We start from the raw sequence: 18,611 nt of genomic DNA on the forward strand, positions 1-18,611 counted from the left end.
GCATGCTGCGACAGTTTGAACTCACTATTTGCTGTTTGTTTTGGTTTTCATTTTTAAAAATAGCGGTTTAGTTGTGCTGTGTTGTCAGCAGTGTGCTTTTCTTCCTCTGCTCTAAACAGGGACTCCGTCCCGAACTCTGTCAACGATGTCTCTGTCCATTCGCCCAGTCAGACGCCTCACTTCCAGATCCATCACTAGGAGCCAGAGCTGAGTCAATACCAGTCAATACTTACGATACACATGCATACTTACACACACACACACACACACACACACACACACACACACACACACACACACACACACACACACACACACACACACACACACACACACACACACACACACACACACACACACACACACACACACACACACACACACACACACACACACACACACACACACACACACACACACACACACACACACACACACACACACACACACACACACACACACACACACAAATCCCTCTTTACCATGTGTTTTTTCTAGTGTAAAACGGCTTGTTTATGTACTATCTTGTACTTATGTGTAATAACTTGTCATAAGGACAAGTGTCTCTTTAATGTGATATATTGATGATCTGTGACATGTTGAAATTTCAATCATCAAATTCAACACACTCACAAATGGGCTGTTTGGCTAGACACATGTATGTTTCTATATGAGCCGTGAGCTGTACAACGCAATCACAATGGCAATCTCATAACTTTAGGTCAGGACTTCTAATAATGACTTGGTGTTTGTGGTGCTGCAGAAACCTTGTGGTGTTCAGCACTCCTGGTCTCAGCAGGAAGCCCAGCAGAGCAAGCAGATTGTTTACTATGTCGATCAAGGCCAACCCCCCACCAAAGGTTCCTCAACCAGAGCGACTGGATGAAGTGTATGAAGCACTGAAGAAAGGCCTTCAGTGAGTATACACTCAACAAATGCATTTCATAGAAAGAGAGAGAGAGAGAGAGATTACGAGTGTGTGATTGTGTGTGTGTGTGTGTGTTCTCAGGTCTTACCTGCAGGTTCATCAGATGGATTTGGAGACACTTACCAGACAGATAAAAGAATCAAAGAGGAACTCTAGACTGGTACGTTGTTACTTTTGGCCCAGCGTAAGAATAGATAAATAAAGTGATATAGTTTCAGTTGCTGATGACTTGATATTTTCTGCCTTGCAGGGTTTCCTATATGAGCTGGACAAGGTGAGCTTCATATTAGAAATAAGTCAATTTTAATATTACCATTCTTGTTACCATTCTGTTCTTAAAATCCTATGAAAGCTTAGTTATAAATGGAACAAATGCAAAGAATAAATGTGACTTTCTAATTTCCTTTAACCAGCAAGTAAAGGTGACTGAGAGGTACATTAGAAAACTGGAGTTTCACCTCAGCAAGGTAAGACCAGCGTGATTTCCTGACATGTAAGAGTATAGTTGTGAGATGACTTCTTGTATGACTTGCTAATTATATTGCTCTTTGTGCACAGGATGAACAGATCATAAAAACTGTTAGAACATATTTTCTACAGCTATCGTTGCTGTGTTTCTGTTATGATCCTGCATTTGTCATTTTTAAATTGGCGTTGTTGATTAGTGTATACTTGATATTGTAACAAACTAGTGATCAGTATACATCAGTATATTTTTACTTTGTTATTATGGAGTACTGTTTTTGGAATTTCGCGTGAAAAATGAATTGAAGCCATTTTGGACTAAGGCTGTAACATGTCAAAATGTAGAACAACTAGAGCGCTGTGACTGCTTTTGGGATGCTGTAGGGTGGTGGTAACGCACTTTCTACTGGCCACTGTCTGGTTTACTAGTTGGATGATGAGGTTTGTTTTTAATGGTGCTTCACCTGTTGCTTCACCTATTTTACAGGTGAAGCACCATCCAAAATAATAGAAAGTGGACTAAAATGACCAGCTGCAATGTTAGTACATGTACTGGCTTTGGCTTAAATTCTACTCTCAAGTGAAGTTGCTGTGAGCTTTTCCCCTCTACTCCCAGATTGAGGAGTTTTATGAGTCCTACTGCATGCAGAGGAGACTCAGGGATGGAGCCAACAAGATGGTGAAAGCATACACAGTTTCTTCAGGAAGTAAGGAGGCCAAGGAGAGTTTAGCAGAAGCCAGTAAAGGATACAAGGAGTACACAGAGGTAAAAAAAAAAAAAAAAAAAAAAAGTACAAAGGCATGTAGTGGAAAAATGTTTTGGATTAAACTGATAAAATTGCTAAATGTCTAATTATTTTTGTAGAAGAAAGTAGCCATTGCATGAGCAAGTAGTAATAGGGAGTAGCGCTGTAGGTAAGACTGTAGAGAAAAGACTGCCTGAAGGTCTCCATCTTTTTATTCTCTTTAGAACATGTGTGTGTTGGAGAATGACTTTGAGAACCAGCTGGGGAAGTTCCACATAAAGATGAAGGGTAAGAAGTAGAGATCATGTGGTGATATGATTACACAAAATCTTAAATAGAGGTAGCAACTCAATTATGACATACTTTATACTTTATGTGTGTCTTCCTTCTGATATGACCCTTAATGAATTGCAATGTTTTGGGGTTTTTTCACAGTTTGACAAAATGCTAAGTCTGTTTCCACTTGTTTTTTTGTTTTTTGTTTTTTAGGTCTGGCAGGATTTGCTAGATTGTGTGCTGGTGACCAATATGAGGTTTGTCTCACCCACCAAACCCTCCATTTTTCACTCTGAATTCATGGCAACAACAATATAAATAAAACACTAAGAAATATGGATGTCATATTACCAGATATTTAGCCTGTGGTACTAGCTTGTGATGACACCAGAATGTATGTTGAATTGAAACTCACTCACTTTGAATTCTTTGAACAGATTTGGATGTTGCTCTTTTATGCATTTTGCTAAATAGGACAGGATTTCCTCCCTTGTTCTGAAAAGCACAAGGCATCGTTTGTGTATTACATTTTGTGAATCTATTATCTACCATTGGTCATCTAGAAGAGACTTGAAGAGATTTTGGCAAACTGTCAGGTGACTCAGGAGGGGAAAGCAGTGCGCTACTTGGGTGGAGTGCTGCTGACCACGAGGATATTGTAGGGAGGTGGAAGGAATACTTCAAGGACCTTCTTAATCCTACTCACGTCTTCCATAGAGGAAGCAGAGTCTGGGGACGACAAGGATGACTCATCCATCTCTTTGGGTGAGGTCACTGAGGTAGTTAAACCACACCTTGGTGGAAGGGCCCCTGGGGTGGATTAGGTTTGCACTAAGTTCATGGAAGCTCTGGATGTCGTAGGGCTCTCTTGGTTGACATGCTTCTCCAATGTTGCGTTGAGATCAAGGCCAGTACCTCTGGATTGGCAGACCATGGTGGTGGTTCCCATCTTCAAGAAGGGGGAACGGAGGTTGTGCTTAAACTATTGGGGATCACACATAGCCGGCAATAAGTTGGACTCGTTCACGGTGAGCGGTGGACTCCGCCAGGGCTGCCCTTTGTCACCAATTCTGTGCAGAATTTTTATGGACAGAAGGCATAGCCAAGTGCCGGATGGCATCTACTTGAGCGATCTTAGAATCTCATCTCTGCTTTTCGCAGATGATGTGGTTCTGTTGGCCTCATCATCACACTGGAGCGATTCGCAGCCGAGTGTGAAGCGGTGGAAATGAGAACCAGCACCTCCAAATCTGAGCCCATGGTCCTCAGCCGGAAAAGGGTGAAGTGCCCACTCCTGGTCAGGGACGAGTTACTGCTTCACTTAGGGTAGTATCTCAGGGTTTTGTTCAGAGTGAGGGCAGGGTTGAGATCAACAAACGGATTGGTTCTGTGGATGCAGTGATGCAGTCGCTGTACCAGTCTGTCGGGGTGAAGAGAGAGCTAAGTGCAAAAGTGACACTCTTGATTTACCGGTTGATCTACGTTCCTACCCTCCTCACCCATGGTCTTGAACTTTGGGCAGTGACTGAAAGAACAGGATCAGCTTCTTCGGGCAGCAGAAAAAGCCTTTCTCTGAAGGGTGGCTGGCTGGCCTCTCCTTTGGAGATGGGAGTTCAGCCATCCAGGAGGGGCTCAGAGTAGAGCTGCTGCTACTCCACATCAAAATGGACAGCTGGTCATCCACCTCAGAGTATCAACTTTCTTATCAAGGGGCAATGCTGTTGTAGCAGCTACACTAGTCGCCATCTTCCACCTGTGGTTTTTCTTCTGCTTGTGGCGTCCTTCTCCTTCATGATGTAATGATTAGAGCCCAACCAGCATACAGTGCTTGGAAAAAGTATTTGCCCCCCTTTTTTTTTTTTTTCTCTTCTCATATTTGTGACTTTTCACACTAACCGTTTCAAATTATAAATGGACAGGTTCTTCCAAAGCCTCATTCATCCATTCACATCCATCCATAGAAACAGTTGAAAAATAAAAAAGTGTAATGTTAGACAAAGGTAATCTGAAATAATACAAAATGGAGTTTTTAAATGTTCATTTCATTTAATAAAGGAAATAATCTAAGTCTACCTGCCCTGTGTGAAAAAGTTAAAGCCCCCTCATTAAATCATGAATTAACTGTGATTAACCACATTATTTGGAAAGCTGAGTTCAATTTCACTAGCCACACCCAGGCCTTACTGCTGCCAGACCCAATAAATCAAGAAATCACTTAAATAGAACCTGTTTGACAAAGTGAAGTAGGCTAGAGATCTCAAAAAGCAACAAATCCTGCCATATTCTAAAGAAACGCCAGAGAAACAAAATCACTGACATCTATTAGTCTGGAAATGGTTGCAGAGCCATTTCCAAAGGCTTTAGTAACCATAGTGAGACCAATTAACCACACATGGAGGAAACTTGGAACACTAGTGGACCGTTCCAGGAGCATCCAAGACCACATTAATGACTCATCCGGGAGGTCACAAAAGAACAAAGGGAAACATCTGAAAAACTGCAGGCCTCACTTGTCTCTGTTAAAGTCAGAGTTCATGATGCAACAGTAAGAAAGAGACTGGGGGAAATGGCATCCATGGGAGAAATCCAAGGAGAAAACTACTGCTAACCAAAAAAAACACAAAGGCTTGTTTGCTCATTTGCCAAAACACAACTTAATGATTGACTTGTGGGAAAATATTCCGTGGACTGGTGAGACAAAATGGTTTGACTCTGTTACATTTGACATAAAATTAACATGGTGTTAATGAAAAGAACACCATACCAACAGTTAAACATGCTGGTGGTGTTTAACTGTTGGTGGTCTGGGGCTGCTTTGCTGCTTCAGGACCTGGATTACTTGTAATTGATGAACTATAAATTCTGCTCTCTAATAACAAATCCTGAAGGAGAATGTCTGGCTTATCAGTTCATGCCCTGAACCAAGTGGCCTAAAAGTCTGGACCGATTGAGATGCTTTGACATGACCCTTAAACAGGTCATTCATACTCAGAAGCCCTCCAATGTGGCTGAGTCAAAACAGTTCTGCAAAGAAGAGTGGGTCAAAGTTCCTCCATGGTGATGTGAAAGACTCATTGCCAGTTACAAACACTTGTCTGTAACACATGTTATATGTAGTTACTTTCTCGTTACTAAGTTTTTGAGTCCTTTTTAAAATAACATCGCTACTTATTGTTGCCACCCTGCTGGGCAGGCGATGTCCTCTGGTGCATCAGCATGATAGACTGCATAGAGTGCACAAATGACATAGACTGAAAACTGCTGTGTGAATGGGTCATTGTGGCTTGTATTGTAAAGGTGTGTTAAGTATTCACTAAGCATTATTAGTATTTATACAGCAAATTGCTATATAAATAGTAAACCGTTTAGACTTATCGCGGTTTTGAGAAGGGTTTGTCCAGTGCCTGTGTGAAAACACTGCTTTAGTTGTTCCCTGTGGAGTTATCTCTAAGTGTACCCAACAACAAGCAGCAGGTCCTGTGTGATTGTGTGTATGATCAGTTATGAAATTAGAGGGACACTTACTTAGTAACTTAACCTAGTGAGAAAAATTCTCACCAGTAGTGAATGTTTGAAGGCATTTTGTTTTCTGTACTGCCCACAAGTCTGTCTGTCCCATTCTCGTAATCATGATATCCAAGGAGCACAATGGGTGAATTTATTAAAATGTAGTTCGAATCAAGTGATTAGAATATTTTGGTGAAGCCTTACAGTGACCTTTAAAAATGAGTTTTTATCTTGTCCACAATTCGTTGCAATTAATGTCAAAATTTGTACAAATGATGAAAAATAAAATTTTATATTCAAAAGGATAAGAGTCTAAATACACTGCAAGTTGTCTGGTTGGTGGAGGCATACAGTTGTGACGTGACAATTCTAACTTTACAGTGTTCATCATATTTTGTTAACATTAGTTAAATTTCATTAACTGTGTAGTGGGCTTAAAAAAAAAAGTGGCCTTATCACTTGCACATTGATACACTAGCCATTGTTTGGCTTTGTCTATGTTTATAGCCATGTGAGTAGTTAAGGTGTCGAATCTTTTAAAACCCTGTCAGATTCATCTGAGCTCTATGAAAACCATCACATTATAATATGTATATAAATGTGAAATAAACTGCTCAAACGATCAATAATTTTGAAGTAGCCAACCGGATTTTCTGTATTTAAAAAAATTAATTTAGTATTCATCTACTTGTATAACCCTGCGTTTGTGTGTTTGTTTGTTTTTTGCGTGTGTGTATGTTTCAGATCTTTATGAAGTATGGTCGGCAGCGATGGAAGCTCCGGGGGAGAATAGAGATAAATGCTAAACAAGTGTGGGACAGTGAAGAGATTGTATTTCAGCCACTCATCAATGAGTTCCTGTCTGTGAAGGTCTGTCACTCAGTCTTTGTTTTTCCTTCTTATTTTTTTTTTCTTTAAATTTATAATTTTATTAATACTCAGTTCTGGTTTGGGTCATTGACTGCTTCATCTTATGTAATGAATCATCAAATCACTTATTACATAAATAAAATTTTACTTTTTTGTATTTGTTACATGTAAAACAAAACATTTTAGGCCTTTTTGTTTACATGTTGACCAATCATAGTTGTAGTTAATGAAAATCAAAAATGCAACATCTAAAATTTTTAGATTATTTCCTAAGACCAATCAAAAAGTACTGAAAAGATGTTAATTCATACAATCAATACTTGGGTCACCATTACCACAAATTACTGCATCTGTGCTCTGTGGCATGGAGGCAGTCGACTTGTGGCACTGGTGAGATGTTCTTGAAGTCCAGGGGGGGGGCAGCTGTGGGGTTTAGGTCATGTGAGGTGGCTGGCCAATCAAGTGCATTAACAACATGGTCACCAAACCATTTGAAAGTAGTTTTGGCACTGTGGGTGCCTGCAGAGGTCTAAGGAACTTGGAAAGAAAAGCGTCTGGACTTTAAGTTGCTTGAAGACGTTTCACCTCTCACCCGAGCAGCTTCTTCAGTTCTAAGGTCAAATGGTGGAGAGTCTCAGACTTGAGCCCTATGGGAGTGTCCCCCAAGAGACACAATGACCTGGATGACTGAGAACCTTCACAGACATTTCACACTAGAGTTTAATCACCTTGCTCCGTTCACGTGGTAGGACCTTAATTTCCAAATAAAATGCAAAATTTACTTCTCCTGAAACTTTGGACCACTGAGTGAGAGTCCAGTTTTTCCCCTTAGCCCAGGTGACAATGCTTTTGATGTTGTCTGTCTTCTGGTATGGTCCAAGTGTGGCTTGGTGTTAGGTTTTGGACAAGTGTTGCTCCTTTCCTGGAAACATCGTTGTGCGGAGGTTCTTGATGCTTTGACACCAGCCTCAGTCTACTCTTTATAGTCATTAATTAATATACATCATCCATTAATATACATCGCTGCAGTGGCCTTTTTAACCAACAGCAAGTCTTTTTTTTTCTTTTTTTTATCATCATTTGATCATTTCAAAATGAAATGTACTAATTTCAGAAACTGGATCTTTAATTTTCATGAGCTTTAAGTCATAGTTATCAAAATGTAAACACAAAAGGCTTGAAATATTTCACTTTACATGTAGTGAATATACATTGTATGAAAGTTTACCTTTTTGAATTCAATTATCAAAGAATAATTCTTTAATATCCTCTGGAACTTCATATTGTCCATTATTATTGGTGAATGTGAGTTTTTTACCCCTCAGCCTTTAAAGACACCGTGTGATCCTATTGTGTTATTAATAATAATAATATCTTTTCCCAATGACATCAGCACCTTGACAAACTTGACAGTGTACTAGTTTCAGCCTGGATGATTGAAACTGACTTGTTGAAGGCAGAAAAAAGATGGTACCATCATCAGACAATATTTCCTCTGGTTTCCTAGGTGACAGAGCTAAAGAGTTTAGCCAATCACGTGGTGGTAGGAAGTGTTTCCTGTGAAACAAAGGACCTGTTTGCTGCGCTGCCCCAGATGGTTGCTGTGGATATTAATGACCTTGGGACTATTAAGCTAAGCCTTGAGGTGACCTGGAAGTAAGTTTTGTCAGTCGTCTTGTGAGTGTACTAAATCATACTGAGCTTCATGAGTCCTGTAGTGTTTGTTCATTTAAAGGTATCATTAACAGAGCATAATGTAAATATTATTTGATGTTTATTGAATTTATCTTTTCTCTTTCCCGTCCTTTAATCCTTTTCACCTCTCTCAGTCCCTTTGATAAAGATGACCAGGGATCGGTTGCAAGCACTGTCAACAAACCACCAAGCATTAATAAGCGAATCTCAGCCATTTTTGACCAGACTCCGCCCGACACACCACCTTTACGTGTGAGTTTAGCATTCGCTTCAGAATATTAGTTCTTTGAAAAGCTTGAGTCTAACCCTAGAACAATTTGTGTAAAGTTGCTGATTGCTCGTACTTACTACCCATATATTGATGTGTATTATCTTGGCATTCATATACAGATAGTTAGAAAACTAACAAAGACTGTTGGTTTTAGCAAGAGGAATAGGCCCACTGACAAGAGAGAATAGCTGAAAGGGAAGCTTTACTCTCTGAAAAGTGCTAGAAAACAAAACACAGGAAGTCAAACAAGGCAGAAATTCATTCATGGAGAAAACCAACAAGGAAGAGCCAATAGGAAAATTATTTTTAAACAGGAAGTAAGTGAAGGGTTGACATTTCATTTGTAAAACAACTCACAGGGAAGAATGGGAAATATTCAGTCTGTAAACACAGATATGTGTGTGATGAGCTATGTAAACACAAGACTGACAGAAAATTGAAGGAAAAGAGAACTAAATGTGGAAGCAGCACTAACAGGAGAAAGACAGATTGATGAAATGGAAAATGACAAAAACTATAAACATAAAATCTAAATTCTAAAGGATAATACCTTAGCAATAAGGAAAAAAAACTCCCAGACACATGCTAAGCAAAAACACTTATCAGTGAGGAGTGCTCAGGCCTCTACATTGAGGAAACCAAACTGCCACTCCTTTCAAAGCATGGCACAACATAGAAGAGCCACCTCAACAAGACGAGACTCAGCTGTGCATCTTTATCAATGTCCACTGTGAACAACCATGAGGGGGTGGTGTACAACACCAACTGTCAGTCACCTACAACATCAGTTTGAGATCCCTTCCCAGTCCTTCAACCCCCACTTGCGTCTTACGTCTGGTGACCTCAATCGGTCACATGATAGCATGGGACAAGGTCTCACCCAAAACCTCTGGTGGTCATGATCCATGATGATTTTTTTTTTTTTTTAACCACACCTTGCATCATGTGATGAGGCACATGATTAAACACCCACTAGGTTTTAAATTCCTAGGATTCTCCACCTCCACCAATCAGATAAAAACAGCCTTTTCCAGAGAGGGGGAGAGAGAAGTTAAACACAGCTTTAAAAAAACGATGAGAAAAACAATGTTTTTCAAAAAAAAAAACCAGATTAAATCTATTCCACCCAAATAAAATTGGGAATCTGTGAATGAGAACATTGAGAGTTTTAAAGGACATTCGAGTTTAGCCAGCAGCCCTCAGTATCTAACTGCTCCAATGCCCTTTGTTCCACCTGCTGCCACTTTGATGTCCAGTCTCTGCCTCGGAATCTGACACGGCGGCAGCACTGGCCACTGCTGGACATCTTCAGAGGCACTCTTAGCCAGAGCTGCTCCTGTAGTGACAACTCGCCAACAAGGCAGTCCACTGCAGTAAGTCGTGATGAAGTAGACCTCACGGTGTAGAAACACAGGACCTTCTGGTATATTGATACTTTGGTGTAGAGTAAGCTCTAGAATCATAGTCTCCATTTGTGTGCTTATGGCTTCATGGAGCCATGAGAGATGTATGCAAGGTTTCCTCATGCATCTCTATGGCTCTCTAATTATAGTATTTAGACCCCCACCCCCACCCTCTGACAGAGCTGACTACTGTTAGCCATCATCAGTGCCAGTTTATGATGATTATCTTTAGACTTATAACTACTTTTAGCCATTTCACACATGCACTGAAGCCTTTAGCTTTTTACCTCATCAGTATATTCGTCACCCTGCCAGGTGAAGGTCAGAGGTCAACTTTTCTAAAAATCTTGCAATAACTTGAGAATGAAGTCGCCTTATATTTTGAAATCGATACCATAGATATATCTACTAAAAGCAGACTCATCTTAGATGAGTTCGAATCTCATTGTCTTTGACCTCAAGGTCAGAAGTTAGACAACAAGTTGACATAGGCTTTTGAAATTGTAACTAAGGGTGTATCTACTAGGAGGCTGAGGAGTAGCACTGGCAAGTATTTTTTTTGAATATTACATGATAGAGTTGCATAACTCAAAGTTATTCTCTTTATAAATAAATGCTACAGTGTTACAGAGCTGGACTTGGAAGTTGTACTATACTGAGATTAAAAACGGCAAGCAAATAGAAAAAGTTACCATACAGTCACCTCTGAACCTTTGGTTAACAGGATAACGCGCTGAATCTCATGTCTTGCCTTCACCTCACTTTTGGCTTTTAATATGTGAGTAAAGGAGGTGTGTCGCCTTTGCTCAAATCATGTACAACCAGGTGCAGTGACTGTTCAGTTTCCTGCCAGCTTGTTGTAAAAGGTCTCCATTTTTTCCCCCTTTTTTGGAGTCAAGCCTTTTAAAATGTGCTGATCTCTTTTAGAACATGATCCGCCTACAGGGAGAGTTGGAGAATGGACCAGCATGGTCTAATTCTTCAGAATCTTCTGATGACTCAACCAGCCCACAGCTGCCTGCACATCCAAAGGTAACACACAACAGATATGTAACTGTCATCTATGACATGATAATATTAAGGATTCAGTCTGTATCTCTGTTCCTCAGATTCAGAGGGGCTACAGCTGTTTGAACATTACACAGTAACAAAAGTATTATGAATACAAGATAAACTTTGTTATGTATTATATGTTTATAGTATGTACAGGAGATCATGTGCATGTGTACAGTCTTGTAAAAACTAAGTACATCCCATGATTCAGTAGCTTGTAGAGCCACCGGTACCTTGCACTAATGGTTTCTGTAATGAGCTCATCAATCTCTCACATCAGTATGGAGGAATTTTGAACGTTTTGTTTGAGGGCTTTGACTTATTCTCTGTTGTAAATTGGAGTCCTCACTCGGTCTACTCTATATCCTGGTCGGTTTGCATACTTCTCTGTTCATTTGATGCTGACAGGCGATCTCTTTAACTCTGTAACTCAGCCTGTCTCTCTTTCTAGGCAGTGGTGGTGACACCAGACATCCAGCCAGTTGGACAAAGGAGTTCCCTCCTTCAGCCTGATGTTTCTTCTTGCTCCAGAAACTGGCCTTCCTCAGCTCAAAATGCCAGTCAGGAAGGTATCGACCTACCTAAACAGCCAGCGGAGAGCAACAGGTAGATTAAAAAATATATATATATGTTTTGTTTGCACACGAGAACAAAGATGAAATAACATTCTTGTTCTATGGTGAGCTCTATCAACATCTGATATATGAACTGTTTTGCAGGCATGAGGAAAAGGGGACAGTCACTGTGATAACAAAGCCTGACGGTGAGGAAGAAGCTGCAGGGAAACACTCCTCTATGGCACCAGTGGATGTGCCGATAATTACCAGCAGTAACTCTACACTGTACTTACGCTCTCTGAGTCACATTAGTGAAAACAGTGCTGATGGGGTTGTGGTGCCTGTCAGTGAATCAGGGGACGTGATGTCTCTGGTCTCTGGAATCTCAATCAATGACATTGAAATGGAGGTGGCCAGCAGAACTCCTGAGTCACCCACTTCTGCTGACACTGACACGGCTGTTGATGTCACTGATCCCCACCCAATCAGGAAGCAACACAATACATCCACATCTGTGGATACATCGGCCCCTCTCAGAGCAGGAGCAGACTCTAATGCTGTAGAAAGTGGGGATGTGACATATCTAGCTCTGCGGGTGCCAGTGGAGGAGGATATCCCAGCTGCAAGTTCCAATTGCCTGTCTGCTAAGGTCGATGCTCCAGTGGACAGTGGACTAGAGGATGCCTTGGTAGCTGTACTTTCCTCTATAGATGATTATAGAGGACCGTTTTCTGAGCTACAACTACTGGAACAAGAGCTGAAACTGCTGCAGGTTACACTGAAGGTGAGAGTAAAGCATAGTGAGAAACAAGAAAACAGGTTAGTAAAGTACAAAAAACTGCCTTAAGCTAAAAGTACTTTTAACAAGTCCCCAAGTTTAGTTTTCCCTTTTTGAACGTTAAGTGGCAATGATTGTATGTATTTATAAATGTTATCACAGCTTTCCCGTGTCATTGATATAGAAATATTATTACTCAAAATATTAGTTTTGCAATTACTATATAAGTTTCAGTGGTTACACTATCTGGTATGCCTCCCTTGTCTTTACAGACAGCATACATTTGAGCTGAATGATTACATGCTATCCCAACATTATGTGACTATGATTCAAAGAACTCCTGAAAAAACAAAAAACTGAAGTGACTGCGTACAGCCTAACTACGGCTTTGTTTGTGAGTGCAGGGTGGGAGGCACAGCCGGTCACCCAGCGTAGTCAGCCTCACAGTGGAAACAGCTCTTGGCAGCTTTGACTTCCTGAATGGATCAGACTGGGAGGAGGAAGAAGGGGATGGTGATAAGAGGAGTCGAAATAACAGGTCAGTGCTGACAAATGAACTGAAAACAAACCATCCAAGCCTTTGCACACTTCAGTGTAATGACACAGTGAGACATACGGCCTTCATCAGTAAGCAAAGAAAGTATGATCTAAAGGTCATTAAACCTGAATCACAGTAATACCAGACACTGTAAATATGCCTACTTCATTTAACATCTACTCACTCCAGTGTATTGGTGTCCTCTGGGCCATTGTATGATCACTGTAGCACAGCTGTAAGCAGGGTCAAACTAACACATAACCTGACTGAAATAATAATAACATGCTTAAAAATCATATTTTCTTTTCTTTGCCAAAGGTCATTAGCTGAATGGCCTTATCCCACAGTTGTGCCTGTATATGACTTAATTAGCTTAATTTAAAGCTAATCTGCAATCCTAAAACAAAAAACCAACTTGGTGGAAATTCTCACAATCAGTTGGGTTAATCACTGGCAAAAATGAGTTTAAAACAACAATATAAAAGGTGTTTTTTTTTAATTTATGGAGCTCATAATGTATTGTACAAAATATAAATGGTTAAGAAAATCCAGAGCAATCTCTGTACCCAAGAGACGAGGCTGGAGCAGTACTGAATAGCTCTGTCAGCCAATCAGCAGAGGTTATTTACCACTCACTGAAGGAAAGTGGGAAAACTAATCAAAAAATTCTTCTTGGGAAATTATAAACAGTGTGTCCTCTGCACTGTACATCAATAACTTGTCAGCGCACAGTTCAAAAGCCAGTGAACTTTTGTACCATAGATGATAACTCCATTATATTGCAGGAACTGAACTAGCAACAGTGTCACAGTAGTAGCCTTCCATTATTATTTTTTTTTTTTTTTTAAATATAGCAAGACGATGCCAAAGTGCGTTCAACACAGATTTATTCTCTGCAGTCCAGACACATCTCCCAGTGAAAACCTGAATTGAACTAAAAATTATAAGAAAGAAGGCCTGATGACGTGTTACCTCCACAAGTACAGCAAGTGGTATCCTCAGTTCCCAGATGCTTAGTGTCCATAAAAGGAGAGTTGATGCATGACAATGGTAGACTTCTTTTTGAAATGTTGCCATATCAAATTCAATATAATCGTATTTGATATGTTATCCTTCAAAACCATCAACACTGTATTATACAGTAACAGTGTACTATGCTGTCTGTCATACAGCTTTTTTTTTTTTTTTTTTTTTTTTTTTGGACTTCCCTGTTGTATTTGACCAAGTCTGGGTTTTAATGTTGAGAGCCTATTTTCTATGGACAGTACATTTAAACCATATTGAACTTTATATGGGTAAAACGGCGTTAATGGAAATGTTATGTAACACTGGATGTTCTGTGTGTGTGGAGGTCTCTGCTGGACAGAGGCTGGGACAGCCCTTCCTCCTCCAACGTACCCCTAACCACAGGCTGCACCACTCTAGACTGCTGCCTGGTGGTCCATTTGAAGAACTGCAATGCACAGTTGTTGGTAAGAGATCTGCAACACTATCCTCATGTTATTAGCCAAACTCATATGTAGCTACCTCACATTCTCATGGCACATCGTTACTTTAAGTTCACTCTGCTCTCATCTATGGCTGTGGGTAGTGGATAATTAAAAATTTCACAGATGCAAGTCATGGGAATTGGCTTCCTTTGAAAGCTGTCTATGCTCAGCCTTAGAGATGGGCTGAGGAGCTCAGTCTGCATCATAAGCAGTCAGTTGAGGTGATTCAGGCATCTGACTAGGATGCTTGCTGAGCATCTCCTCAGAAAGATGTTTTGGGCATGTCCGACCAGGGGGAACTCCAGTGAAAACCCAGGCGAGATTATGTTTGCATACAGTCAATACCATCATTTTCTTTTTAAAAATCCATTCAATTGGCATAGTGTTTGATAGTTATGTAATCATAGTTTCAGTATGCCATTGAAAAGTATTATTTGCTCACTGATAAGATAAAGCAGTAGCAGCTGTGAGGGCTGTTGTGTTGCTAATTGTAATATTGGTCAGTTCTTTTACAAATATATAATTTAATCTAAAAGCTGTTATTAACAGCGCATCATGGTGGAGAAAACAAGATTCACTCTTGTGTCAAAGCTGTTCAAATGATGCCTGACCTGACTTTCATGAAGTGACACATGGCACTTTTTTTTTTTCTTGTTGTTGTTGTTTTGTTTGTTTGTTTTTTTAAGCGTCTGGGCAAGTTTGGTCCTCTGAGGTGTGGAGAGATGTATGCCTTGGACAGACTGCTGAGAGAGGCTCGTGTCCTCGAAATCATCCGACGCGTCACCAAAGAAAACCCACAGAAAATCAGACCAGCTACTGAAGGTAATTTGTGCTGTTTATGTTCATTTCATGTGCATTTGTCTAAACATCCATGAAGGCATCAATTCAGAAGAACTGTATAGACAAGAAAAAGAAGTTGAAGATGAATTTTCATTAGTGGGAGCATTCCTTCTGGAGAAGAAGAGTGAACATGTCTGCTTTTGGCTTGGAAGGCAACTAGTGTCATCAGAAACATTTCATGGGTAAATGGAAGTAGAGATTCCACTAAATAATAACTAATTATGGATTTGTGTCATGCAGCCTGTCAAGAAGGTGAAAGTAGAATATAACAGAATTTACAAGGCACTGATTCAAAGCAAGCTGCAACCTTATACTATTCATAAATTGCCTGTGTTATGTATGGCACTAACCCCCAGTATCTTGCTTTCCTCCCTTCCTTGTAACAGTCTCCTGTTTTCTGTTTGTCAGTTATCCCAGAGCTAGGTCTGTGTCTGGGTGCTGTGTCACTATGGCAAGAATGTGTGGGACAGGGTAGCGTGTACAGTGTCTCTGCTGAAAGTTTCCTGAATACGCTGTTGACAATCTACGCTGGTTTACTGCCTGAAAGGGCCGAAGAAGGTAAATCATCATCAGTGGGTATACTGCACACGCTGGTATGTGGGGCATATTAACATCTGTGTTTGTGTGTATGCAGTGTTCTTGTGCCTGGTTGAGCGTGTGCTGGATCAGAGGTTACCACGACGAGGAAGCAGCAGGGACAACATGATGGTGACGTTGTTCCAGCTGTGGAGCTACTTGGACTCGAATGCCGTCAGTGACATGGACACACACATCGTTGAACTGGCAAAAGAGGGTAAGTACACACACACACACACACACACACACACACACACACACACACACACACACACACACACACACACACACAGAGATTGGATGTGTCAGATACATACTTGTCAACGTGTAAAACTAGATTTACTAATTATCAGTGACAGTTGAAAACCTTCTTTTCATTTTAAAAAGCATTTACACATGTGGTACAGAACCTGATCCTGTGCCACAGTATCGTGTGTGTGTGTGTGTGTGTGTGTGTGTGTGTGTGTGTGTGTGTTCTGGATCTGACAGTCTGTCTAGATTTGACATTCCTCTCATGATGGAGATGCATGAAAGGAATGACATGACAAAGGGACCACTTTGAATAAACACAGCAATTTTCATATGTAGTGAGTCAAGAAATGTTATTCAGTGTGTGTGTGTGTGTGTGTGTGTCAGGATCTGAACATAAATAATGTTTTGTGTTCTTCTGCACACCCTGCAGGTCAGCTATTACAAACTGAGTTCTGGTTTGTTCCACAGAAGAGATTATAATATCTTAGCCCTCTGAAACCTGTTGCTTTATCAGCTACCTCTCTGAATTCCCATGCTGCTTCCAAAGAGAATCACATGTGTAAAAACCTGCATTTGTAATGTTATTTTTGTCATTACATTACTTGATCCATCTTGAAGAATTTTCCACTCGTTTCAGCAACAATCTGCAGTTGTGGCTTGAAGCTTGTTAGCTCTGTTTATTGGATCAGGCCCATGGAGTGTGCTGGAAGCAACAATCCAGCCAGGCAATTGCCTGATTTGTTCCCGCATTAGTTAAATTCAATGTACTAGGGCAGTTAGCAGGAGAAAGACTATGTTATGGTCCAAAAGATTTGGATATATTTCTCATTACAGCTCAGCTGTATGATGTGTACAAAGTTTCAGGGCTGTAGTGTAAAAATGGCTTAAATGGGGGGAAAAAGGAAAATCAAAAAAGTAAAACTTGTGCTATTAATAACCTTCCTTCAACAGTATGGTTGGTACAGAACCTGGTGTCATCTGACCAGGATGTGATTGTCAGTGCTCTACGCCGCCCTGCAGAGTGCAGTCTGAGGAGAGAAGGAATTCACGCCGTGGCCAAATTACTAAAAGATCCTCGGGGCAAAGTGTCTGCCTCTGCCAGCTCTGTACTGAGAAGCCTCGCTGCTCAGCCCAGACAGAGAAAACAGGTGAGGTGTGTGTGTGTGTGTGTGTGTGTGTGTGTGTGTGTGTGTGTGTGTGTGTGTGTGTGTGTGTGTGTGTGTGTGTGTGTGTGTGTGTGTGTGTGTGTGTGTGTGTGTGTGTGTGTGTGTGTGTGTGTGTGTGTGTGTGTGTGTGTGTGTGTGTGTGAGAAAGATTTTCACTGTTTTGTTTTTTTGTTTGTTTGTTTGTTTGTTTTGTTTACTTCTGTAAAATGATTACCTGCTAAATTGTCCTAATTGTTTTCTTCCTGAATAGCAAAAGGATCTTTTAATACTGCTGTATATAGTAGACCTAGTGTGCGCTGCAGAAGCCAGCAACAACCCCATACTTGGTGTATCAAAGCCTGGAAACATTTTGTGCATCTTGTCCTTCTCAGGCTTTGGTCAGCTGTCTGGAGCTGCTGGAAGACGAGAATGTGGACAATAGAGTGTGTGGATGCAAAGCGTTAGCTTGTCTCAAGGTACAAACAGGCGCAGAATTTATGCTATTATCCAAAGCTGCTGTTCTGATTTGATAAAGGTGACATTTAAACACCTGTCTGTATGCACTCTGTTTGGGGTGTATTATACAAAATGCGTTTGTCACTGTATTCATTCTGCTCTTATTCCAGGCCAAAGAAAGCATTGATCAGTTGGTGTATCTCTGCCGGGCAGACAAGGAAGAAGTACGAGATGCTGCCAAACAAACACTGCTAGTGCTCGGTAATAATAACCTTCATATTATATACAATAGAACAACAAGACTAACTCTTTTCATACTGTAGTTTGGATTATCAGGTTATACTCCATTTCTATTATGTTCATTTTACTCTGACATATTCTAAAATGTAATGATGCGCTTCTGTGCAGACTGTCGAGGTTTTGGAGTTTCTAATTGGATCCCAACTTATCTGTCTCAGTATTAATAGTATTTGACATAATGGTCACTTAACTGGGAGTAATATTGACCTACACCATAAAATGAGAACCTTTTTAATATGCCTTGATGTAAATGTTGAGAATACTGCACAAGCAACAGTAACGTAACTGTAAGTGTTCTGATCCATTTATTTTATTCCATTCATTCATCTACAAGTTGATAATTAAGGCAGATATAATAAAATCTATATTTTTTCTTCCATTTGTCTTTGTTCAGATGTCTTTGGAGAAAATTAACATCCATCCAGTCTTTTCCTCCTTTAATTTATTTCTTACATTTTCTTTGCT

General features: G+C 40.3%; 1 protein-coding gene across 1 annotated transcript in view; it reads left to right on the plus strand.

Annotated features, from left to right (window-relative positions):
* Positions 1–18,611, plus strand: part of ripor1 (RHO family interacting cell polarization regulator 1) — a 46,018-nt gene that overhangs the window by 22,497 nt on the left and 4,910 nt on the right. Inside the window, 22 exon segments of the mRNA XM_039614504.1 lie at positions 120–233; positions 754–916; positions 1,010–1,088; positions 1,179–1,202; positions 1,342–1,395; positions 2,010–2,159; positions 2,364–2,427; positions 2,629–2,672; positions 6,667–6,792; positions 8,300–8,448; positions 8,622–8,739; positions 11,089–11,193; positions 11,666–11,820; positions 11,934–12,555; positions 12,954–13,087; positions 14,439–14,559; positions 15,264–15,399; positions 15,826–15,975; positions 16,052–16,210; positions 17,197–17,393; positions 17,783–17,866; positions 18,017–18,107. Of these exon segments, the coding sequence (XP_039470438.1) occupies positions 146–233; positions 754–916; positions 1,010–1,088; positions 1,179–1,202; positions 1,342–1,395; positions 2,010–2,159; positions 2,364–2,427; positions 2,629–2,672; positions 6,667–6,792; positions 8,300–8,448; positions 8,622–8,739; positions 11,089–11,193; positions 11,666–11,820; positions 11,934–12,555; positions 12,954–13,087; positions 14,439–14,559; positions 15,264–15,399; positions 15,826–15,975; positions 16,052–16,210; positions 17,197–17,393; positions 17,783–17,866; positions 18,017–18,107 (3,013 nt within the window). The 5' untranslated portion in view covers positions 120–145.

This window comes from Oreochromis aureus, linkage group 7, assembly GCF_013358895.1.
Source record: "Oreochromis aureus strain Israel breed Guangdong linkage group 7, ZZ_aureus, whole genome shotgun sequence".
In the NCBI taxonomy this organism is placed as follows: Eukaryota; Metazoa; Chordata; class Actinopteri; order Cichliformes; family Cichlidae; genus Oreochromis; species Oreochromis aureus.